Below are 22,141 nucleotides of genomic sequence, written 5' to 3' on the forward strand. Positions count from 1 at the left end.
GAGACATGGGAAAACTGGAAATTGAACCACATGAAGTGCCATTGTTTTTCCCATGGTAAATTTAGCCAACAATGAAATGAAGTAACTTGTTTAATCTGTTTGTTCAGGGTAATGCATCCATGAGGACTCCGTTTCTTCATTGCTGCTTATTCCTTCAGTGCCAAAGGTATCCATACATCCTTCTAAGAGACAAACATGAGGATATGACTGAGTAGATTATATTTTCAAAAAAAATATATTGTCTTTAGAATCTATGAGTAGAAACTGAAATGTCAGCAGTGCTGTCAGATTCAGATTTGTGCAGGGTTCAGATGGAAAATGTGACTGAAGTCACCACGTTTATATTGACGGGCTTCACAGATGATTTTAAACTGCAAGTTTTCCTATTTTTACTATTTCTAGCAATCTACCTTTTTACAATGATAGGAAATTTGGGAATGGTTTTATTGGTCCTTGGGGATTCTCGGCTCCACAACCCCATGTATTATTTTCTGAGCGTGTTATCATTCCTGGATGCCTGTTATTCTTCAGCTGTCACTCCAAAAATGTTAGTCAATTTCCTAGCAGAGGATAAAACCATTTCATTCCTTGGATGTGCAGCACAGATGTTTCTCTTTATTTCTTTTGGGACCACAGAATGCTTTATTTTAGCTGCAATGGCATATGATCGCTACGAAGCGATCTACAACCCTCTCCTGTATTCAGTTCGAATGTCACCCAGAGTCTATGTGCCACTCATAATTTCCTGCTATGTATGTGGATTCCTGCATGCTACTTTACACACTGTGGCTACTTTTACTCTATCCTTTTGTGCATCCAATGAAATTAGACATGTATTTTGTGACATCCCTCCTCTCCTTGCCATTTCTTGTTCTGACACCCACACAAACCAGCTGCTAGTCTTCTACTTTGCGGGATCTATTGAGATATCCACTATTCTGATAGTCCTGGTCTCTTATGGTTTCATTCTGGTGGCCATTATGAGGGTGCATTCTGCTGAAGGGAGGCGGAAAGTCTTTTCTACATGTGGCTCTCACCTAACTGGAGTGTCAATTTTTCATGGTACGGTTCTCTTCATGTATGTGAGACCCAATTCCAGCTATGCTTTGGATCATGATATGATAGTGTCAGTATTTTACACAATTGTGATTCCCATGCTGAATCCTATCATCTATAGTTTGAGGAACAAAGATGTGAAAGATGCAGTGAAAAGGGTATTTGGTAAAAACTGGTTTGCCAATTAAGTATACTTTTCACACTAAACATCCAATTGAAAGAAATTAAGACTGATGTAATTGTCTTCATATCAAAAAGCTATGATTAAAGTGTTTTGTTTTCATTTATTAGTGTCTTTCTATTCTTCTTGGACATGTTTAAATAAAGATCATAGTCAACTCACTGCTAGTGTGGTTTTCACACAAGCAGAAACTGTGTCATCCATTTGTTTCTGAAACTGAATAAAGAGAAACCAATTTAAAAAGGAGTCAGGAGGCCAGCAGAAGGAGCACTTACACCTACCACGTGTCAGTAAGAGAACCAACAGGAAGAGATGTATCTTATATTCCTAATAGAAGAAGAATTCTTATTTTACCAATTCCAGCAAGAGGAAGGAAGGTTTCCTCCTCCCCTGGCAACAGCCCAGCCAATGAGAGACAGTCACAACCCAGCCAATGCAAAACCACTATACTTTGAACTCTGTTTACTCCAATAGACTTTTTGTTTATAATAGCCTTTCCCAAGTCTCCCCTTCCTCTACAAAAGAGAAACTCCTCTTCTTTGTTGTTTGAACTTGCCAATGTTTTTCCCATAGCTTGCATGGCCCAAATGTAATTCTCTGCTACTTGAATAAACTCATTTTGCCACTAAGATAATTAGCTGTTTTTATTTTTAAGGTTAGCACTTTTTATAAGGCTAACTGTCATATTGGACACAACATCATTTTGAGCTAATTATTCCTCAAAGACCCAATCTCCATATAGAGCTATATTCTGAAGTAGTAGGGGAGAAGACTTCATCATACAAATATTGGGTTTATTTACACATACATACTCATGGAGTCACATATGCATTCACTCTTCAGATTAAATTGTAGTACTATCTTTCATCTCCATGTAACTCAAATTGTATAGGCTCCCACAGTTGCAATTATAAATGAACATTATACTCATATCTGACTATCTTGAGCAAATACCACCTCATTCATAGCAAAATCACAACTCACATAATCCCAATTCACTTTTCAAGGAGTCATTTGTATCTGACTTCAGATTGAACACTCTCTTCTAACCTTTAATCTATGCATTGGCAGCAGTCTAATCCCAGCCTGTGATTCTGGGACCACAGATAGTGTGTTCAAGTCCCTGGTGTTCTTACCATGTGTTTTTAAGGATGCATTTCTTCCCTTATGATTATTTTATGCAGGACATGGACATTAAATCCACTTTTACTTCCTCATAGAACACAGAGACCAGGCATTAGCATTAATCAAAATTATACTTAAATTCAAGAATGACAAAAGACAAGCACGATTCGGGGTAAATTACAACCAGCTGGCAGAATTAGGTTGACACAACTAAGCCCCAATCTATTTTTACGGGTTCTCTACAAGCTTGGTACAAACTCAGCTTTGGCTCTGTTTTCTCTCCACCCTGTGATGCCCTTGCAGATGGCAAAGCTCCTCATTGCCCATGTCTAAGAAGCAGGTACAGAAGAGAGTCTTTATCATACACACATTGAGCCCTGCTTTCTCTTTTTAAAAGTAATTAATCATCTATTTATTTATTTGACAGAGAGAGAGCCAGAGAGCAAAAGCAGGGGGAACAGCAGAGGAAGAGGGAGAAACAGGCTCCCCGTTGAGCAGGGAGCCCAATGCAGGGCTCCATCCCAGAATCCCAAGATCATGAACTGAGCCAAAGGCAGACACTTTACTGACTGAGCCACCCAAGCTCCCCTAAGCCCTGCTTTCAACAGGCCTTATTTGCATTGCAAGGATAGATCTCCTTCAAAGTTAATTATAGGCATACAACAGAGACTTTGCAGGTTTAGTTCCAGACCACCGTAATGAAGTAAATATCACAATTAAGCAAGTCAAATGAATTTTCGGGGAGGTTTCCAGTGCATATAAAAGTTATGTTTACACTATACTGTAGCTTAAGTGTGCCAAAACATTATGTTTTTTTAAAAATGTTCATACTTCAAGTTAAAAACACTATATTGCTAAAAACAAAAAACAAAAAACAACAAACAAACAAAAAACAAAAAAAAAAAAAACGCTATCATCTCAACTTCCAACAAGTTATAATCCTTTTGCTGGGGGTGGGGGGGTCTTGTCACAGTGTTGATGGCAGCTGACAGATCAGGGTGGTGGCTGATGAAGATGGGGGCAGCTGTGGCAATTTCTTAAAATAGGACAACAGTAACGTTTATTGCATTGATCGACTCTTCCTTTCATGAAAGATATCCCTGTAGCACATGATGCTCTTTGGTAGAAGGCTGTTTCATCTATAGTGAAAATCTGTTGTTTAGTGAGGCCACCTTCATTAATATCTTAGCTAGATCTTGTGGATAACTTGCTGCAACTTCCCTATCAGCACTTGCTGCTCCATCTTGCACTTTGATGTTATGGAGACATTTTCTTTCTTAAACCTCCTGACTTCTACTGGCTTCAGAGTTTTCTTCTGCATCTTCACCTCTCTCAGCCTTTATGGAATTGAAGGGAGTTGTCCATTGCTCTGGATTAGGCTTTGGATTACAGGAATGCTGTGGCTAGTTTGATCTCCTATCCACACAACTAAGACTTTCTCCATATTGACCATGTTGACAAGAAGGCTGTTCCACTTTCTTATCATTTATATGTTCACTGGAGAAGCACTTTTAATTTCCTTCAAGAATTTTTCTAAAAAAGTAAAAAAAAAAAAAATATTTTTTCTTCTTTTGCATTTAAAACTTGGCTGTTTGGTGAAAGAGGCCTACACCCTATTTTGGCATTGAGCATGCCTTCTTCACTGAGCTGAATCATTTCTAGCTTTTTATTTAAAGTGAGACGTGTGTGACTCTCCCTTTCACTTGAACGTTTAAAGGCCATTATAGGATTATTTATTGGCCTAATTTAAATATTGCTGTGTCTCAAGGGTTAAGGAGGCCCAAAGAGAGAAAGAGAGACAGGAAAAGCTGGTCAGTGGAGCAGTAAGAGCACACACAATATTTATTAATGGAGTTCATTGTCTTATATGCAAACAGTTCATGGCATCCTCCCAAATTACAAATGTAACATCAAGGATCACTGATCACTGAGTAACATAAGATGTCTAATAATAACAAAAGGCTTGAAATACTGTAAGAGTTACCAAAATGTGATACAGAGACGTGAAGTGAACAAAGGCTGTTGGGAAAAGAGTGCCAATAGGCTTGCTCAGTGCGGGGTTGACACAAAATTCAATTGATATAAATGCAGAAAATTTTAAAAGCCTCCCTCAGGTCAAATGTTGTATATTAGTACTCTTTCCTCTGTGGGAGTCAACAGAGATAAAAATGCCTATAAGTTAATGTTCTATGTCTCCAAAAACTTGGTAGTATTTTGCAGCTCAAGTTCTCATCTTCACATGGGACTTGCCTCTGGCATGGCTGCCCTCCTCATCCAAGAAGTCAGGCTGAACCTACAAAGTCCACCCTTCTCCTGGGATTCACATGACTGGGACAATTCTCCAGACACACAAGAGTTTTGTCACTTTCAATAGCCTTTCTATGATATTCCTATTTCTTTCATCCTTTTTATTTTTATTTTTTAAAGATTTATTTATTTATTCATGATAGACAGAGAGAGAGAGAGAGGAAGAGACACAAGAGGAGGGAGAAGCAGGCTCCACACCAGGAGCCCAACATGGGACTCGATCCCGGGACCCCAGGATCACGCCCAGGCCAAAGACAGGCGCCAAACCACTGAGCCACCCAGGGATCCCCTTTCATCCTTTTTAGACTGGATTTCCCATATGTAGTGTCTAATACAACATTCTAGGGGCATACATTTTAGAGGGAAATAAAATTTTGATATTCATGTATAGACTGATAGCATAGTTTAGAATACCAACACTGTATACACTGATACTCACCCTTTGTTCTGCTGCTGCAGACGTCTTTCAGAATTTTAATATTCCAAACATAATAGACAAGTCTGATCTTATCGGAGGCGGGGCAGTTCTAGAGGTGACGTTGCTAAAAACTAAAATGACTGGTCCCGTGATATTTGTTTTGGCCGTGCTTTCACATTAACATCTCTAAGATCTGTTTTCTTATGATATGTCTATCTCTTATATACAAAGCTGTATTTTGTTAAAATTGAATATTATTATTATTACCTTGATAATTGTTTCTTAATATATGTTGTTCATTTTTCTTCTATAAGTTGAGGTTTTATGCCAAGAAAAATTGTAGAGAAGTTGTGTTATGTGCACTCTCTCCTTTTAAAGGACTCTGATGGTAAATACAGCTGGGTGATGCAGAATGTGGAGGGAAGTAAAGGTACTCTGTATTTGGAAAGGAACATTATAAGAAGCCTGGTAGGAGTACCCAAGGTCCTGGAACGGGTGGTGCACAGAGGTTTACAGAATTCAGGATTGTGTGGAGGAAATGGTTACAGGAAGAACAATGTTGACTAATATGAGTTTTATAAATTTTTTTCTTTAATGTTCAAAATTACCCTTTCCTATCTTTCAACACAGCTCTTTGTCATTAAAACACTATAAAATTTCTTTTAAAAAAAAGATTAAAAAAAAAAAAGAGATAGGGCTCTTGGATGGTGGCCCAGTAGGTTAAGCAGTAGACTCTTGATTTTTGGCTCAGGTCCTGATCTCAGAGTTGTGGGATCGAGCCTTGTACTAGGCTCTGCACTCAGGGAAGAATCAGCTTGAATATTCTCCTTCCCTCTCTCTCACTCTAAAATAAGTAAATAAAAATCTTTAAAAAAAAGAAAGAAGGGAAATTGCTGGTTTCTTCTTCAGGAAGGGAGAAAGAGGTAAAAAAAAAAAGTAACTTACACAACCCAGAATTAACATTTTAATAGTTTTATAAAAAATGTGTTTCAATTACTCAAGTACCTTTATCTTCACCCCCCTCACACACACATGCTTTTATACTCTATATTTACAGTATATCTACTTAAATTATCATCAAGTCTTCTAATTAACACAATGAAAGTAAAGGGGATGAGCTAGTATTTTATACTAAGACTGGATTCTGGAACTGAGATAATGTGGCACCCCTTTTCATATGTGAATTCAGCTTTAGGGAATTAGCTGATGAATCACCAATAAAAACAGATAGAATGTCAACTCTATAACATGTTAACTGTACTCATTGCTGATGGATTCAAATTTTTCTTTTCTTTACATGACCCCACCTGATTATAATGAAATTGTTTGTCATAAGCAGATAAGACATCAGTAGTTCAACTTTTGCTATTAGTCATGCTTTTAATATAACATAGTTAATTAGATGTCTGTTATTTTTTTATGCAGTGTGTTGGGACTGGAGAGATAAAAATGAATAACCTCTTTGTGTAAAAGAAAACATTGGCCATATTCTGGAATCTTAAACAAGTAACAACAACAGCAACCTTTAATAATAGAACCTTTAATAGAAATGTGTTATTTTAAGTATTTCAATACTTTGGATTAAGTTTGAAATTAATTTACTATTTTTTTTTAAATTTTTATTTATTTATGATAGTCACAGAGGGGGGGGGGCAGAGACACAGGCAGAGGGAGAAGCAGGCTCCATGCACCGGAAGCCTGATGTGGGATTCGATCCCGGGTCTCCAGGACCGCGCCCTGGGCCAAAGGCAGGCGCCAAACCGCTGCGCCACCCAGGGATCCCTAATTTACTATTTAAAAATAACCTCCAGATTTATTTTATGTTAGATAAAAATATGACATCATTTACATAAAATAAGTAAGAGTCATTGCAAAACTGGAGAAGAACCAGCATGAGTATATGAGGACTTGATAAATAAGTAACAAATTTTATAGAGTTATGTTTCTGAGTCATAGTACAATCCATTTTGGTAGGGATTTTTTGAGTGCCACCATAACTTCTTTGTTTCTTAGACAATATATTATGGGGTTAAACATTGGTGTCACAATGGTATAAAAAAGAGAAAGAAACTTGTCCATTCCTGTTGAATGACTGGACTTTGGTCTTAAGTATGTAATGATGCCTGATCCAAAGAATAATGCCACAACCATGAGATGTGAAGAACAAGTGGAGAAGGCCTTTGCTCGCCCAGCTGCTGATGGCAATTTCAGGATGGTTGAGATTATTTTCACATAAGATGCAAGAATCAACAAAAAAGGAATAGTGACAACTAGAACAGCAACCTCATAAACCAACATTTCAATCATGAACGTATCCCCACAGGCAAGCTTAAGTACTGGAGGTATGTCACAGAAAAAGTGATTCAACTTATTGGACCCACAGAAGTGTAGAGAGAAGATGAGGTAGGTGAACCCTATGTGTACTGGAATTCCAGTGATCCAACAGCCAGTTGCCAATTGGATGCACAGCCTGTTGTTCATGATGAGAGGATAGAGTAAGGGGTTACAAATGGCAACATACCTGTCATAAGCCATTGCAGTCAGAATGAAGCACTCACTGGCTCCAAAGATCAGAAAGAAATACATTTGAGTAGCACAGGCCAGAATAGAAATATTTCTATTTTGTCTACAAAGATCTGTTAATAATCTGGGGACAGTGACTGACACATAACATATTTCCAAGGAAGAAAAGTTCCCAAGGAAAAAATACATAGGAGTCTGGAGGGAGGGATTGACCTTGGTTATTATGATAATGAGGCTATTACCCATCAGAATAATCACATAGATTATCAGAAACACCCCAAAAAGTAGTCCTCGGAGGTTAGGAACATCAGAAAAACCAACCAGGATGAAATCCATTAATGTAGTGTGATTCGCCTGCAGAGGATTTTGTCCTGTGGATTCCATCTACAAGCAAAATGATTTCAAGGCTTAGAATTCACTTGTTGCTAGGCTCAGTTGCAGAACAGGGCAAATTAAACAGATGGTTTAAAATCCACTGACAAACAATAGATATTCAGCTTTTATTTTGTTTTGTATTGTTGGTAATAAAAATTGCAGTATATAAAAACAGAAAGCAATCTTAAACTCTAATCTCCCTGCAAATACTAATAGATATATAAATGAATAACACACTGAAACAGACAACAATAAAATAAAAGCAAAACGTGTCAGGTACCCTATTCTCAGGATAAGAACTTTGCTAGTTAACACAGGACGTTCTTTAATGAGAAATGTGCCTCCTTCCTCATCACTCTGGAATCTACTGTATTTTGTTTGTATTGTTTCTGCCTAGCATCTTTTAATTTACAATCCATTTATATTATTCTTTCTTGTTTGGTTTGATGTTTCCCCTGTGAACTGCATCTCAGATAACCACAGGACAAGGTGGTCAGTAAGACTGCATAGCCAGCCCCAGTTCAGGCCAACCCTGGCTACAGTATCTGGGAAAGAGACTGAGACTCTTTGGAAAAACAGAGAATATTACCTAGCTTCCATCATAGAAAACTATTTCATTTAATATATCATACAAAGTTATATTAGAAATAATGCATCATAGCAAGTCATATATTTAAAATGTAAAATAAATTATATACAGTTTTATTATAAGTCCTTAACCCTACCATGGCCCCCAAAATCATAGTAACTCTGCTTATCTTTCAAATATTATGATTCAGGAATAATTAAATAAGTTTGGTTCTTTTATGAGATATTTAAACTAGGAAAAGGGAAAATAAAATGTGCAAGAGAATTTGATCTTAATGTTCATACACTTGATGCCAAACATAATGTGAGATCTGTTTTTGCATACCTTTTCTTCTTCCTCTAAGTATGAGTTTCTAAATATATGTAGTATATATTATTAATATACAATACATGATTAATTTAAATATATATTATGAACATATAGTTTGTAGTATATATTATAGTTTATTTTGGATAAATACTGTGTATTATGACTATAATATATCCAGTTGACCCTCGAACACTGCACCAACCTTACTATGGGCAGCCCAAAATCTTCTTTTAGGGAGGGTATGTGATGTGATGAGCACTGGGTGTTACAGGCAACTAACTGATGAATTATTGAACTCAACATCTGAGACTAATGATGTACTATATGTTGGCTAATTGAATTGAAGTAAAAAGAAAAAATCTGCGTATAACTTTGGCTCTCTCAAAACTTAATTACTAATAGAAACAACTCATGTTTTGTATATATTATGTATTATATCCTGTATTCACACAATAAAGTAAGAAAGAGGAAAAAATGTTACTAAGAAAATCATAAGGAAGAGAAATCACTTTTACAGTGTGTACTGTAAAAATCTATGTATAGTGGACCTGTGTGGTTCAAATCCTTATTGTTCAAGGGCCACCTGTATTCTAAACATCTACAGCTGACTAACCACCAGGGAGTACAGCACTAAATGCAGTGTAGACAGAGTCTACCTAGCTCCTTCCATAAATAAGCATTTTTAGACCACCTAAGTTAGGTCTCTGCCATGGCACTACACTCTAGACACCACAACCCTTTTTGTGATGTCCATCTAGACTTCATTATTACTAACCTGTGACCTTTTTAAGATTGTTACATACTCCAAAACCCATATTGCCATGACTTTTGAAGTCTCTTCCTCAATTTCCCAGTCTCCAAATTCGCCTTCCTTCTTCCAAAATACAATCCCCACTTTTCTTCTTTTGAGACCTGGTTCTTCTCACCTCTGACAGATCCCACATGACTGAAACAATGTATAATTTATATTTTATGTTTACTTCTGACCAATCCTAAATATTTCCCTCCTTCGTTCAGAGAATCCTCCATTCTGACTTTAATTTTTCAGAAAATTTTCAGAAACTTTCAGAATACTCTGAAGATAAAAGCCCTCTCCTGGCTAACATAAGTCAAGAAAAGGGATCAAGACCTGGAAGTTTCAGGTTCAAATAATACGTTCTATAAACTGAGACCAAGTGCACGCTCCCCAAATCCCCTTTTGCCATCATCTCTACCTTTGTTTTGTTGATCTCTTTCTCTGTTTTCTCCTCTTTTCACACTTTGGTAATTATTTCTCCATCTTATACCTTCTCAAAACTTTCAAGATTTTATACCACCTTTCTTATATATTTCTTTTTCTTCAGAAGTTGTACGTTAATGAAAAACAACTGCAATAGAAGAATTAAATTTTCAATGACCCAGACATGTTTGATGAATGTACCAGGCAATCAATCAACGTACATTTTGTAGTATACGTGTGGTTTTAATGGACAAATTTAGTGCATTCAATACAAAGTAGACTAAGGATAATAAGGGAGCGCCAGACAATTTATTAAGGTCATGATGTCTAATCTGGGACTTCATCAGATTTTAAGGTATCACAGAAATCATTTTGTAGGGACAGCCGGGGTGGCTCAGTGGTTTAGTGCTGGCTTCAGCCCAGGGCCTTATCCTGGAGACCTGGGATCAAGTACCACATCGGGCTTTCCTGCATGGAGCCTGTTTCTCCCTCTGCCTATGTCTCTGTGTGTCTCTCATGAATAAATGAATCTTAAAAAGAAAGAAATAATTTTGTGATGTTTACTTTTAAGAGAAAGTAATAAAGCATATTCCAGGAATAAATTGCCCTCATGTGCTCCTTCAGTTTCATATTTCAATAGCTAGTCAAATGCTTACAGGGATGAATGATCTTTTAAATAATTCCCCCTGGGTAGTGGCACAAATGAATATTTCCCATCTATCTCAGCAATCACACTGCATTCAACTAGATTCAAATTCACTGACCAAAGAAGTTCATATTGAGTAACTTACAACAGAAATTAGATATGTTCTGGAAAACTGTCCTTATTCAAATGATCAGAGCTCAATTTTCCTTTTTTGATGCTGTAATGATAACATGTAACTCAAGGAGTTGTTTTGCAGACTAAGCAGCATAGTTTGCATTAATCACTTTACTTAAAATAAGTTGTAGTTCTAGTAGACACTATTATGATAATTATCATACTTATTGATATATCATTATGATTTTAACTTACATATATTTTTTCTTTTGAAATTTTCTCATCTTAAACTCTTCCCTGGAGAAGACTTTTCTTAACCTAGGAGAAGAGAGAATGTACAGGTCATGTTTTGGCAGGAAAACAGATTAAAATCAATAGACTTGGGCAGCTCGGGTGGCTCAGTGGTTTAGCGCTGCCTTCAGCCCAGGGTGTGATTTTGGAGACCTGGGATGGAGTCCCACGTCGGGCTCCCTGCATGGAGCCTGCTTCTCCCTCTGCCTGTGTGTCTGCCTCTCTCTCTCTCTCTCTCTCTCGAATAAATAAATAAAATCTTTTAAAAAAATCAATAGACTCTTCTATGCTGGAAAGATACTAGCCAGCAGCAATATCTGGGGAAAAACCACTCTAACTGGGATTTTATTTTCAATTTTTTTCTCTCATCTGTGCCAGTGTCCTGTACTTTGAGTAAATTAGACAAGTAGGCTTTGTTAAAGGTATATAAGCAAAATTAAATTAGAAAGTTTAATTTAAAAAAAGAAAGTTTAATTCAAATCCTATTTAATAATGAAAGCATCCTGAGAGAACTTTCTTCAACTATTTTCTTTTCTGAAATTGATCTATTTTCTTTATTAACAGTTAAAGACATTGTGCAGTTTTAGCATGAGAACTTGAGTTCTTCCTTTACCAATATTTCTATTTTAGCAGGAACAAGCATAGCTATGGACAGTTGAGAGGCCTGATTATTTGAAACTACTTTTTTATTGTTAGGTTTTGAACAATTATTATGTGCTAACCGGTCTGTTAATGACGTTCCCTGTGTTATCTTGTTTATTGCATTCTGAATGAAGTAGGTACTATTATTATTCACATTTTGCATAAAAAGCCAGAGGCATACAGAGATTAAACAATTTGCCCAATATCGGGAAGCTCGGATGTGACCTGACTTCAAACTCACCCATGTAATCAAAGGGTCAATTTTCTTAATAAAAATACAGTGGGCTTCATAGAATTTTATGGTGATGGATGGTAGTTGCACTTGTGAGTATAGGATAATTTACAGAGTTGTTGAATCACTATGTTGTACACTTAAAACTAATGTAATATTGTGTGTTTGTATGTCAATTATACTAAAAAAATAACCTTAATAGGGTCCATAGAATATTGAATAGGAAATACAATTTTGAATTTAATATTTTTAGTAATATGAATACAACTAAGAAATATAAAACATTTCACAATCACAAAAAGATTCCATGTCCATTTTATGTATCATTTACTTTTATAAAAATGAAAGATTGATACCTGTAGTTATAGTTTGTATATTTCAAGTTCAGAAGATTTATCTCATAAAAGAATCTAATTGGAAGAAAGTGTTTCCTTTATGGCTTTTGATTCTTGAATTGAAAAATATGTGAAATAAAATAAGCAGGGTAAAATAATTACTGCTTACCTCTTTATACTGTGGAGAAATCACCGTGTCACTCTTTAATAAAGACTATGATCTTATGTCATGTAAATTTTGGTTTTCTATTACTCAAGGAACAAATTCCAGCCATTCTTATTTTTCTATGAAACTCATTCTTTACTTAAATTGAGTAGTGGAGGTTTGGTAGAAAATAGCCCCTTATTCATTGCAGGGGCATCTTCTCTCCATGACATGTTGCATTTTTAAGCTCAATAATCTGTTTATCAGGTGGTAATTTAGAGAGTAACCAAGGCTGTCTCCAGTTGGATCAGTGCTACCTTGAAGATTCCCTCCCTATGGAGTATGGTCTGAGGATCAGTAGCCTCCTGGCTACTCCTCTTTACCTTTCTTGCCATCCTCTCCTTCTTTGGAGAATAGAGCAATTCCCCTACTACTCTTAAAGTTGGTCTATATTTATGCATGAAATCTGAGGATACTAAATTTAGAATTATTAAAACACCATTTCTTAAACTCAAATAATGCAATTTTGCGATTATCTTGAGTCCATGCATCATCTGGATTGTTTATATGTGAAGGTCCTCTGTGCCATAGGTGGGATTTTTTATTTACATATACTTACATGAGAAAAAAATGAATTTGGACAGGAAGATTCAGTACATTGAATTTCAAATTTTCTATAATCATGAAGTTGAAGATGGGAAAATGATATGATGAGGGTTTTAAAAATATTAGGAGGGAAAGGTAGACTGAATATTGTTGCTATAAACCTTTGGTAAGTTATAAAAATAATTAAGTTACTACATGCAGCTTTTCTCTATTGAATCATTCAACGAGTGTCTAAGTATATAACGTGTTGTGCTATGGACTACATGAGGCTCAGAAAACTCTGTACTCTATAGATTGTTTTGACTGTCAAACATCTGTTCTTCTATTAAAGTGACCCATTTATTCCTGCAGGCAAATTTAAATATTTCTACTATAATGCTCTCATAGCCCTCCTATACAACTAATTTGACCCTTATGATATTATGTTTTAATTTTTATTCCATAATTTGACCTTCTCTTCTTGTCATTGGCTCCTTTATTCCAGGGCATTTGTGTTGTTTACTGGTTAACATTCAGCTCCAAGTATGGAGCCAGCCACATAGAACATTCTGGGGCTTTTTAGGGACTCAATAATTCACACTTGTATCATTTAATCTTTCTAAGTCACTAATCATATTTATTGTGTTATCTTCCATTGTTATCACTGACTAAAATGTCTGAAAATGGGATTAGATAAGAGTACAGCATACTCTGTCATGGACAAGAGTGGAAGCCAGAAGACATTCAAGTTTAAGGGGGTGGATTCCAGTAATCTATGTGGGATCTGATGGTGGCTAAGGTGAAGATTGAGGTTGTGTATCCATTGTGAGGCATGGTAACAGGATTTACATAGAGATTGTTTCCAATGGCTTTCTTTTGTTTTGATTCTCAATTTTACCACATAAAAAATCAGCTACATTAGAAAATATGACATATTTATCATTCTCCATCACTTTCCCCACATAATCTAGTCAATCATCAAATTGTGCTGACTCTATGTTTTAGATATTAGTTAACTCCACTTATATCCTTCATGGACATAGACACTCCCTTAGTTCATATCTTTGCAATCTTTCTTAATTGAAATACTTTTAAAAAAATTATTCTTTCTTTTCAAAAGATAAAATTTTTATCTCACATTCATCAATCTTCTCTTTAATATTTCAAAGATAACATTTTTTACAATGAAAATTAAATCATGGCATTTTTTGCACTTCATTTCTTTTATTGGCTCTCTTTGGCTTTAATGATAGTAGCACGCAAAATGCTAGAAACTGTGTCTGTGAAATTCAATTTTCCTTCTTCCTTTCTTTTGATTTCCATAGTAGCTAGGATGTATTTCCAGTCTCTTTTGCACCTTTTCTGACTTAATTTTTGGCAATGAAATAGAAGGTAGAACTCTGTGTGCACATTTACTCACTTGCTTGAGAGGATATCACCTGCAATTCCACTCCTCCCCACTTTGGTTGGCTGGCCCAGAAATGACCGCAGCAACCATGGGACCAGCCAGTAAAATATGTCAAAGTCACCTATCCTGGAATGATTATTAGACTTGAACCTCACACTAAACCTGGGATCCTGTCCTATATTATTCTTCCTCAAAACCCTCAGAATCATAGGGATTTTTGATTCTTCTGCTTAGCAAATTAACATAGATACCTTGCTTTTTCTACTCACCCTCTGCACACATTTTCTAAGAATATTCTTCACTCTGACCTGCTCATCATACATGGCCACTATGTACCACCTGACTGCACACATCTGGCCCCCGTTGATTGGCTCCATAGTAGTTGTTATACCAAACATGGTTCAACCAGAACCATTTCCTGCAATGGTGTGAATAAGAACCAAGAGGAAGCCATTTACCCTCTGTGCCTCTGGATGTATTTTTTTGAATTTGGAAATTGCTGGACACATCTCCTTCCACACTGATTGGAGGAAAGTCAGAACTCAGACATAGGATACATAGAGGAAAATTAAACAGGTGTGTGAACACTATCAAACTTGGCATATAAAAAATAGTGGAAGGGAATAAAGGGGAAAGGAGAAAAAATGAGTGGGAAATATCAGAAAGGGAGACAGAACATGAGAGACTCCTAACTCTGAGAAACGAACAAGGGGTGGTGGAAAGGGAAGGGGGGGTTGACTGGGTGACAGGCATTGAGGGGGGAACACTGGGTGTTATGCTATATGTTGCCAAATTGAACTCCAAAAAAAAAAACAAAAAAAAAAACACTTGACATAAGAAGATATGAGTCCTTTTTTCAAGTTATTTCCCAGATCTGGATCCTGTGCTCAGGTTCTGGCAGCTTCTATGGGTACTATGAGACAGTCCATTAATCATGCAGTATATCCTATTACAATTTGGTGAGTTTATTTTGTATTTCTGCAGTTTTTAGTTAGAAATCTAGCTGCCAAATGTTTCTCCATGCCGAATCTCAGTGAAGAGAGGCACACAATCAGATGCTAACATTAACTGTATGTAAAAAATGATTCGTGAAACTCTTGTCACCTAGACCCTGAAGTGTTAGTGTCATCCTAGTCTCTTCCCCAGTAAGGTGAGCACAGGTGATAATGACAGTTACATTTTCACTGAGAGAAGTAACAAAGGGGTAATGACAGGGAAGTGGAATAAGGAAGCTAGAGCAAAGAGAATGAGTCAGATGGTTCCTGAGCATACATGATTTAGTCTGCTCATTTCATTCCTTCTTGTGCTGTTTACCTGGTACATAAACTCCTCTTAAAACATTTAAAAGTCCCTAGCTGAATCAGTCTATCAACACATTCTGCATGCATGGAATAAAAGATCATCTTAAAAATCCCATCCATTTCTTTGGCTTTCTCTTTATAATTCGTGTACACTGCCTTGCATATAGTAGCCTCCTGTTCATACATTCTTGAGTATTTAAGGCTAATTATTTGTAATATATTTTAACTATGTCTTGGCTAGTATTAGCACTTAAACTTCTTTAATGACTTCCATAAATTACATCACTTTTAATATGAAAATTTATAATTTATTTTATTTTTTGAGTTCACATTGTCCAGTATTTATAATTTATATTGTCATTTGGAGCACGTTACTTTGATAATTTTCAATATCCATGTACATGGGAATTTTCAATGTTATTAATGTCTTTTTATTTAATTATGATATCATATAAAATGCTATATATTCTTATGTTTTATAGAATATATTGATTGCTTTGGGTTTGGGACATCCTTAGGAGTCCAAACTCATTCTACACAATCCAGTGTCTACGTAGCAGTTAACATTATTGTCAAACTGTTAGTTTTCATGACTATTGTACAACTATGGGAACTGTGATGATATTAGGTCAAGTTACAGTGCCATAAATCCTGTTATTCTTACCAAAATTCATCAGTTTTATTGCTCTTCACATTGTTTCTAACTTTTGGTTGATATCCAGAGCTCTGAAAAAAATGATTTAACATTTTTAAAGTATTTGTTTTATTAAAGATATAGTGATCATGGAGGTCCTTGGTCCCCCATTATTGAAGTCCTCTACATTTCTTTTACTTCTTATTTTTTGATTGAAAACATTGAAATCACTTATTAATATCATTCATAATCACATATATTTTTGATACTATAGATAGAAAGCTAATCTAGTAATCACCACTAGATATATCTTCATATTTGTATTATCGATATTCAGATTTTCTAAAGTCTATTTGGTGACAAAATGTAAAACATTGCTTTTTTTTGTGTTGGAATGTCAATTTTCACCATTGAAGAATCACTGCAGGAATTAGGATGTTTTCACAACAAAAATATTAGGATCTGTTCATCTGAACCAATCAATAATAGCTACTTCATATGGGTATCACATGAAGTTATCAGCCTATCCTCAGGGGATAAATTTAACACACATGGCATTTTAATTTTTATTTATTTATTTTTAAAGGTTTTATTTATTTATTCATGAGTGACACAGAGAGACAGAGGCAGAGACATAGGCAGAGAGAGGAGCAGGCAGGGAGTCCCAGGTAGGACTCAATCCCAGGACTCCAGGATCACACCATGAGCTGAAGGCAGGCACTCAACCGCTGAGCCACCCAGGTGTCTCCACATGCAATTTTTAAAGGGAAAAATAAAAATTAAAAAATAAGAAAATAGCATATGTTGCAATGCCATATGTTGCATTTTTTATTCATAAATTTATTTTATTGGTGTTCAATTTGCCAACATATAGAATAACACCCAGTGCTCATCCCGTCAAGTGCCCCCCTCAGTGCCCGTCACCCAGTAACCCCCACCCTCCGCCCACCTCCCCTTCCATCACCCCTAGTTCGTTTCCCAGAGTTAGGAGTCTCTCATGTTCTGTCTCCCTTTCTGATATTTCCCACTCATTTTTTCTCCTTTCCCCTTTATTTCCTTTCACTATTTTTTTATATTCCCCAAATGAATGAGACCATACATGTTAGAAAAAAATAGCTGGTTCGATTCCAGGTTTCGGCACCAAAAAAAAAAAAAAAAAAAAATAGCTGGCAACAACCATTTAAAAATAAAATTTGTTTCTTGTCACTCTGCTTGGCACCATCTTATGAGCTCATGTTTGTTGTCTATATTGGACCCTACCACTGGAGGTTAAAGATACACCACTGCAATTAGCCATAGATACATCTTTAGTATTTACTTCTTAAGTGTGTTTTTCCTTTTGATTACTCTCACCAAACCTAGCATTTAGGTTCTCTTCTGTGACAGGTGACTCGGGCATGATAATGTTATTATTTGTAAAATCAAACCTCAATCTTTATTTCACATGTTTTTAATGCTACTTATTTTGTTTCCAAGCTAAATAAACTTTCTGTTTTCATGTGACTCTGAGTCTGTAACTTCCTTTTATCTTTCTGCTTCTCTCATCAGTGTATAAATGAATCTGACACACTCTCAGCACAATATTAGCTGATAAATTATATTTTATTTTAAAACACATGGTTAAAATGACCATAAAACTTCAGGAGGTTAAAGGTTAGGAGCCCAATTATGACGGCTTTTAACACAGATCTTCATCCAGTTGATTTTCTGTTTGCAAAACCTCAAAATTACATGGCCAATATTCACTACCTTCCTCTTTAGGGAAGATCTGGATGTAATAATTTTTGTTAAGTAGCTGGAATATACCAAGAATTCTTCTAATATTTGGGAATGATACAAGGACATATGCAATGATTTCACATTAAGATTAATCTTAATCACAAAATTTAAAGAGAACCTTAAAAATAGTACACACCAATTTCCCAGCCAAAATAGTAAATAATACCTAAGTTTAGCAACAATGACCACATTTCTGTGTTCTGCTACAACAAATTCTATTTGCTCTGTTTTCAATAAACCTATTTTAGATTGTTTCTATAATGCTATGTATTTCAATAAAGCTGTATGTTTTATTTCTTAAAGATTTATTTATTTATTTTAGAGATGGGGGGTCAGAGGGAGAGAGAGAATCTCAAGCAGACTCCCCACTGAATGTGGAGTCTGACACAGGGCTTCATCTTACAACTCTGAGAATATGACCTGAGCTGAACTTGAGAGTCATATGCAAAACAGACTGAGCCATCCAGGTGCTCCAAAGTTATACATTTTTAATACAGCTTTTTGTACATTCCTTTTCTACAAACTATATCTTCTCACATCACCTTAACTTTTTCGTATTTATTTTTTTTCCCATTCACCCAACCACTTAGATATTATCTTCTTGATGAAGTATTGCTTATTATCTTCATCTTTGGAAAAACGTTTACTATGAGTTAACAGAGTATCTTTATTTTATTTGAGCAGTGTTAAATTAAATAAGATTATTACTTGACCTATTTCAGCACCTAATCTTTACTTAGTTATTGTTTACAAAGGTATACCTGCCATTTTTAATGGACTGATGGAAATTATCTTGTCCATATTAATTTATGCATAATAAACAAAATCCACAATTATTTTTACGTATAATTCCAAACTGTATGTACACATTTTTCTGCTTAAACACAGGATTTCAATATTAATAATATTTCTTTATTTTTGGATGTTTATTTGGATCTATCTGATTCTTGAATATTGATTCTTTGACTATTTCCAACTTGTCTGTTCACTCAGTGTAATAATTAGAAGCCTCAGTGGCTTTACAGATTAAAATTATTTTGAGTTTTTTATTTTTTATTTTTTAAAGATATTTGTTTGTTTATTTATTTATTTATTTATTTATTTATTTATTTATTTATTCATGAGAGACACAGAGAGAGAGAGGCAGAGACACAGGCAGAGGGAGAACCAGGCTCTATGCAGGGAGCCTGATGTGGGACTCAATCCCGGGACCCCAGGATCACACCCTGAGCCGAAGGCAGATGCTCAAGCATTTAGGCCACCCAGGCATCCCAAAATTATTTTGAGTTAAAGAAAAATCAACAATATTTGGAGTATATTTGCATAAATGCACTTTACAATATACAAGAAATTAGGATACTTTAAAAATGTTTTTATGATTTCCTGGGTAAAAGAATTAATGAAAATTTACATAAGAAATACATATTTAAGTAATTAAAATAGACAATATAATTAAGTAATTATAGCTCTCCAAATTAGAAGTATTTGTAGATTCTGTAAACGAGACTAAGTAAATGTACAAAGTTTATCTCCATATTAGCAAAGCATAACTTTAATATTGAATTAAATTGATTTTTACTGGCAATTGATTGTTATCTACAAGCAGGAAATTCATGAGCTTATTTTAAAAATGTGCCAGATACACCCACTGAACATTGATCTACTCCTTTTGTAACTATGCACTGATTAAACTCTGCAGCAGCTGAATGCGTGGGTATGTAACTTTGTGGCATATATTAATCCAAGAGACAGAAAGAGAAAGAAAGGTTGGAAATTTTGAAGAACAAAGAATGAAATAGGAGATTTGTAATTGATACATTCTAAAGAGATGGCATTTCTCTTGATAGCATATTTGGACAAGCTAACATTTATTCATTAGTGAATATATAAATATGTGAAGAGAAGAATATAGGGAAAAAGGTGATAAGTTTATGGTAAAATTAAATATAGTCCTGAAATTCAATTTAAGCATCCTTCCAGGAGATAATTCAACATATTAAACTGTAAATCTATTTTAAATTAAAACATTATAAGGATATCTGATATGTAACAATCTCTACACACCACAAAATGGTAGAATAAATTGCATAAGAAAAAAAATAATTCAATGATTACAATTATTCTACATGGCTTTTTTTCATTGATATATTTACTTTTGAATGTAAATACTGAATCTCTTTCATTTTCTAACCAAGATTTCATTAAAAATAAGCCCTATTTTTTAAATACCCAGCAAAAATAAAGAGTAATTAGATGAAAGTCCTAGGTCCATATATAAGATTGATGATTTACTTTATATCTAATTGGGTGCACGCAAGTGAGTTAACATACTTAGAAATATCCTAATGAAAAATCTAAGATTCAATCAACCTAGAAAGTTCATTTAATACCTAGTTCAGAAAATTTACTAAGGAGATCAGAGAAATGAAGGGAATCCTTGTCCTGATAGTTACATTCCATAAAGCTTTCTTTACTTCTCTATTCCTGAGGCTGTAGATCAGAGGATTCAACATGGGGATCACCACTGTGTAGAACACAGAAGCCACTTTGTCCTTATCCAGGGAATAGCTGGAACTAGGTCTCAGATAGGTGTAGATGGCGGTGGCATAGAACAGAGTTAAAGCTGTCAAGTGAGAGCCACAGGTTGAGAATGCTTTGCGCTTCCCCTCCCCTGAATGCATATGGAAGATTGAAAACAGAATGTAGGAATAAGAGGTCAGGATGACCAACAAAGCCCCGACCATATTCATACCAGCAAATGTGGAAAAGATGCTTTCATTCAGGCGTGTGTCAGAACATGAGAGTCTAAAAAGTGGAGAGCTGTCACAGAAGAAGTGGTGAATGACATTGGAACTGCAGAATGGCAAGCTGCTTACATAACTTGTGTTAACCATGGAGTTCAAGAATCCTGCTGTAAAAGCCCCTGCTGCCATTTTGAGGCAGACAGTCCTGGACATGATCAAGGAGTAAAGTAGTGGGTTGCATATGGCCACATAGCGGTCATAGGCCATTAACCCAAAGAGGATGCATTCAGTTGTGGCCAAGGCGATGAAGAAGTACAATTGCAGGAAGCAGCCAGCAAAGGAGATGGTTTTCTTCTCTGACAATAAGTCTACCAGCATCTTTGGGGTGATGGTGGAGGAGTAACAAACATCCACAAAGGACAAGTTAGCCAGGAAGAAATACATGGGTGTGTGAAGTTGGGAATCAGTCCTGATTAAGAGGATCATCCCAACATTCCCCAAAACTGTAAGTGTGTAAATCACCAGAAAAAGCAAAAAGAGGATGACCTGTAGCTCCATTGTGTCTGCTAATCCCAACAGGATGAATTCAGTTAGTGAAGTATGGTTTCTTCTGGTCATTTGTTACACACTTAGTTTGCTTAAACTTGCATTCGGTGTAAATATTTTCTTCTCCTAAGTTTATGAGCAATAAACGTGTTAATGAAGTCTTTCACACATGAGAGAATACAACAAGGTAGTAAACAGAGTGATGGAGGAAGAGGAAATTGGGGGACAAACAGATCAGCCTTTGAATTTAATGAACAACTGTCTATATTGAATCAGAGTCAGGGCCTCTCAGCTCACTAGGGAAAGACCACACACTCGCATTCGGTTTCTGCAAAATTTAGATATGTTGTTCTGTTCTTTCATTCCAGCCAACATCCATATACAAATGATAACAATATTCTTACTGCAAACTCTCTCATTCTGTAAACAGATATGTGTGTTTAATTTTTTTTTTCACTCAAGAGCACTCTGAATATTTTTCAACACCAAAACTCCCAGGAATCATGCCTGTCTACCCCAAGTAACAAATATTGGGGCCATTTCTAATTACCAATATTTTGACACCTCTCATTGACTCAAGAATAATTCTGTGAGGTTTGAAAAGTGAAGGAAACAATTGTTCTTGTACAAATACACT

General features: G+C 35.6%; 3 protein-coding genes across 3 annotated transcripts; 1 reads left to right on the plus strand and 2 right to left on the minus strand.

Annotated features, from left to right (window-relative positions):
- Positions 1–269: 269 nt before the first annotated feature.
- Positions 270–1,244, plus strand: LOC144293332 (olfactory receptor 5T9-like). The gene has a single exon (XM_077864418.1). It carries the CDS (start codon positions 270–272, stop codon positions 1,242–1,244), a length of 975 nt encoding a protein of 324 aa, XP_077720544.1.
- Positions 1,245–7,037: 5,793 nt separating this feature from the next.
- On the minus strand, positions 7,038–7,994 carry LOC144293333 (olfactory receptor 10AG1-like). The gene has a single exon (XM_077864419.1). The coding sequence runs from the start codon at positions 7,992–7,994 to the stop codon at positions 7,038–7,040; it is 957 nt and encodes a 318-aa protein (XP_077720545.1).
- A 12,610-nt stretch (positions 7,995–20,604) lies between these two features.
- OR5F1 (olfactory receptor family 5 subfamily F member 1) lies at positions 20,605–21,576 on the minus strand. The gene has a single exon (XM_077864289.1). It carries the CDS (start codon positions 21,574–21,576, stop codon positions 20,605–20,607), a length of 972 nt encoding a protein of 323 aa, XP_077720415.1.
- Positions 21,577–22,141: the final 565 nt, after the last annotated feature.

Source organism: Canis aureus, chromosome 21 (genome assembly GCF_053574225.1).
Source record: "Canis aureus isolate CA01 chromosome 21, VMU_Caureus_v.1.0, whole genome shotgun sequence".
NCBI classification, from domain to species: domain Eukaryota; kingdom Metazoa; phylum Chordata; class Mammalia; order Carnivora; family Canidae; genus Canis; species Canis aureus.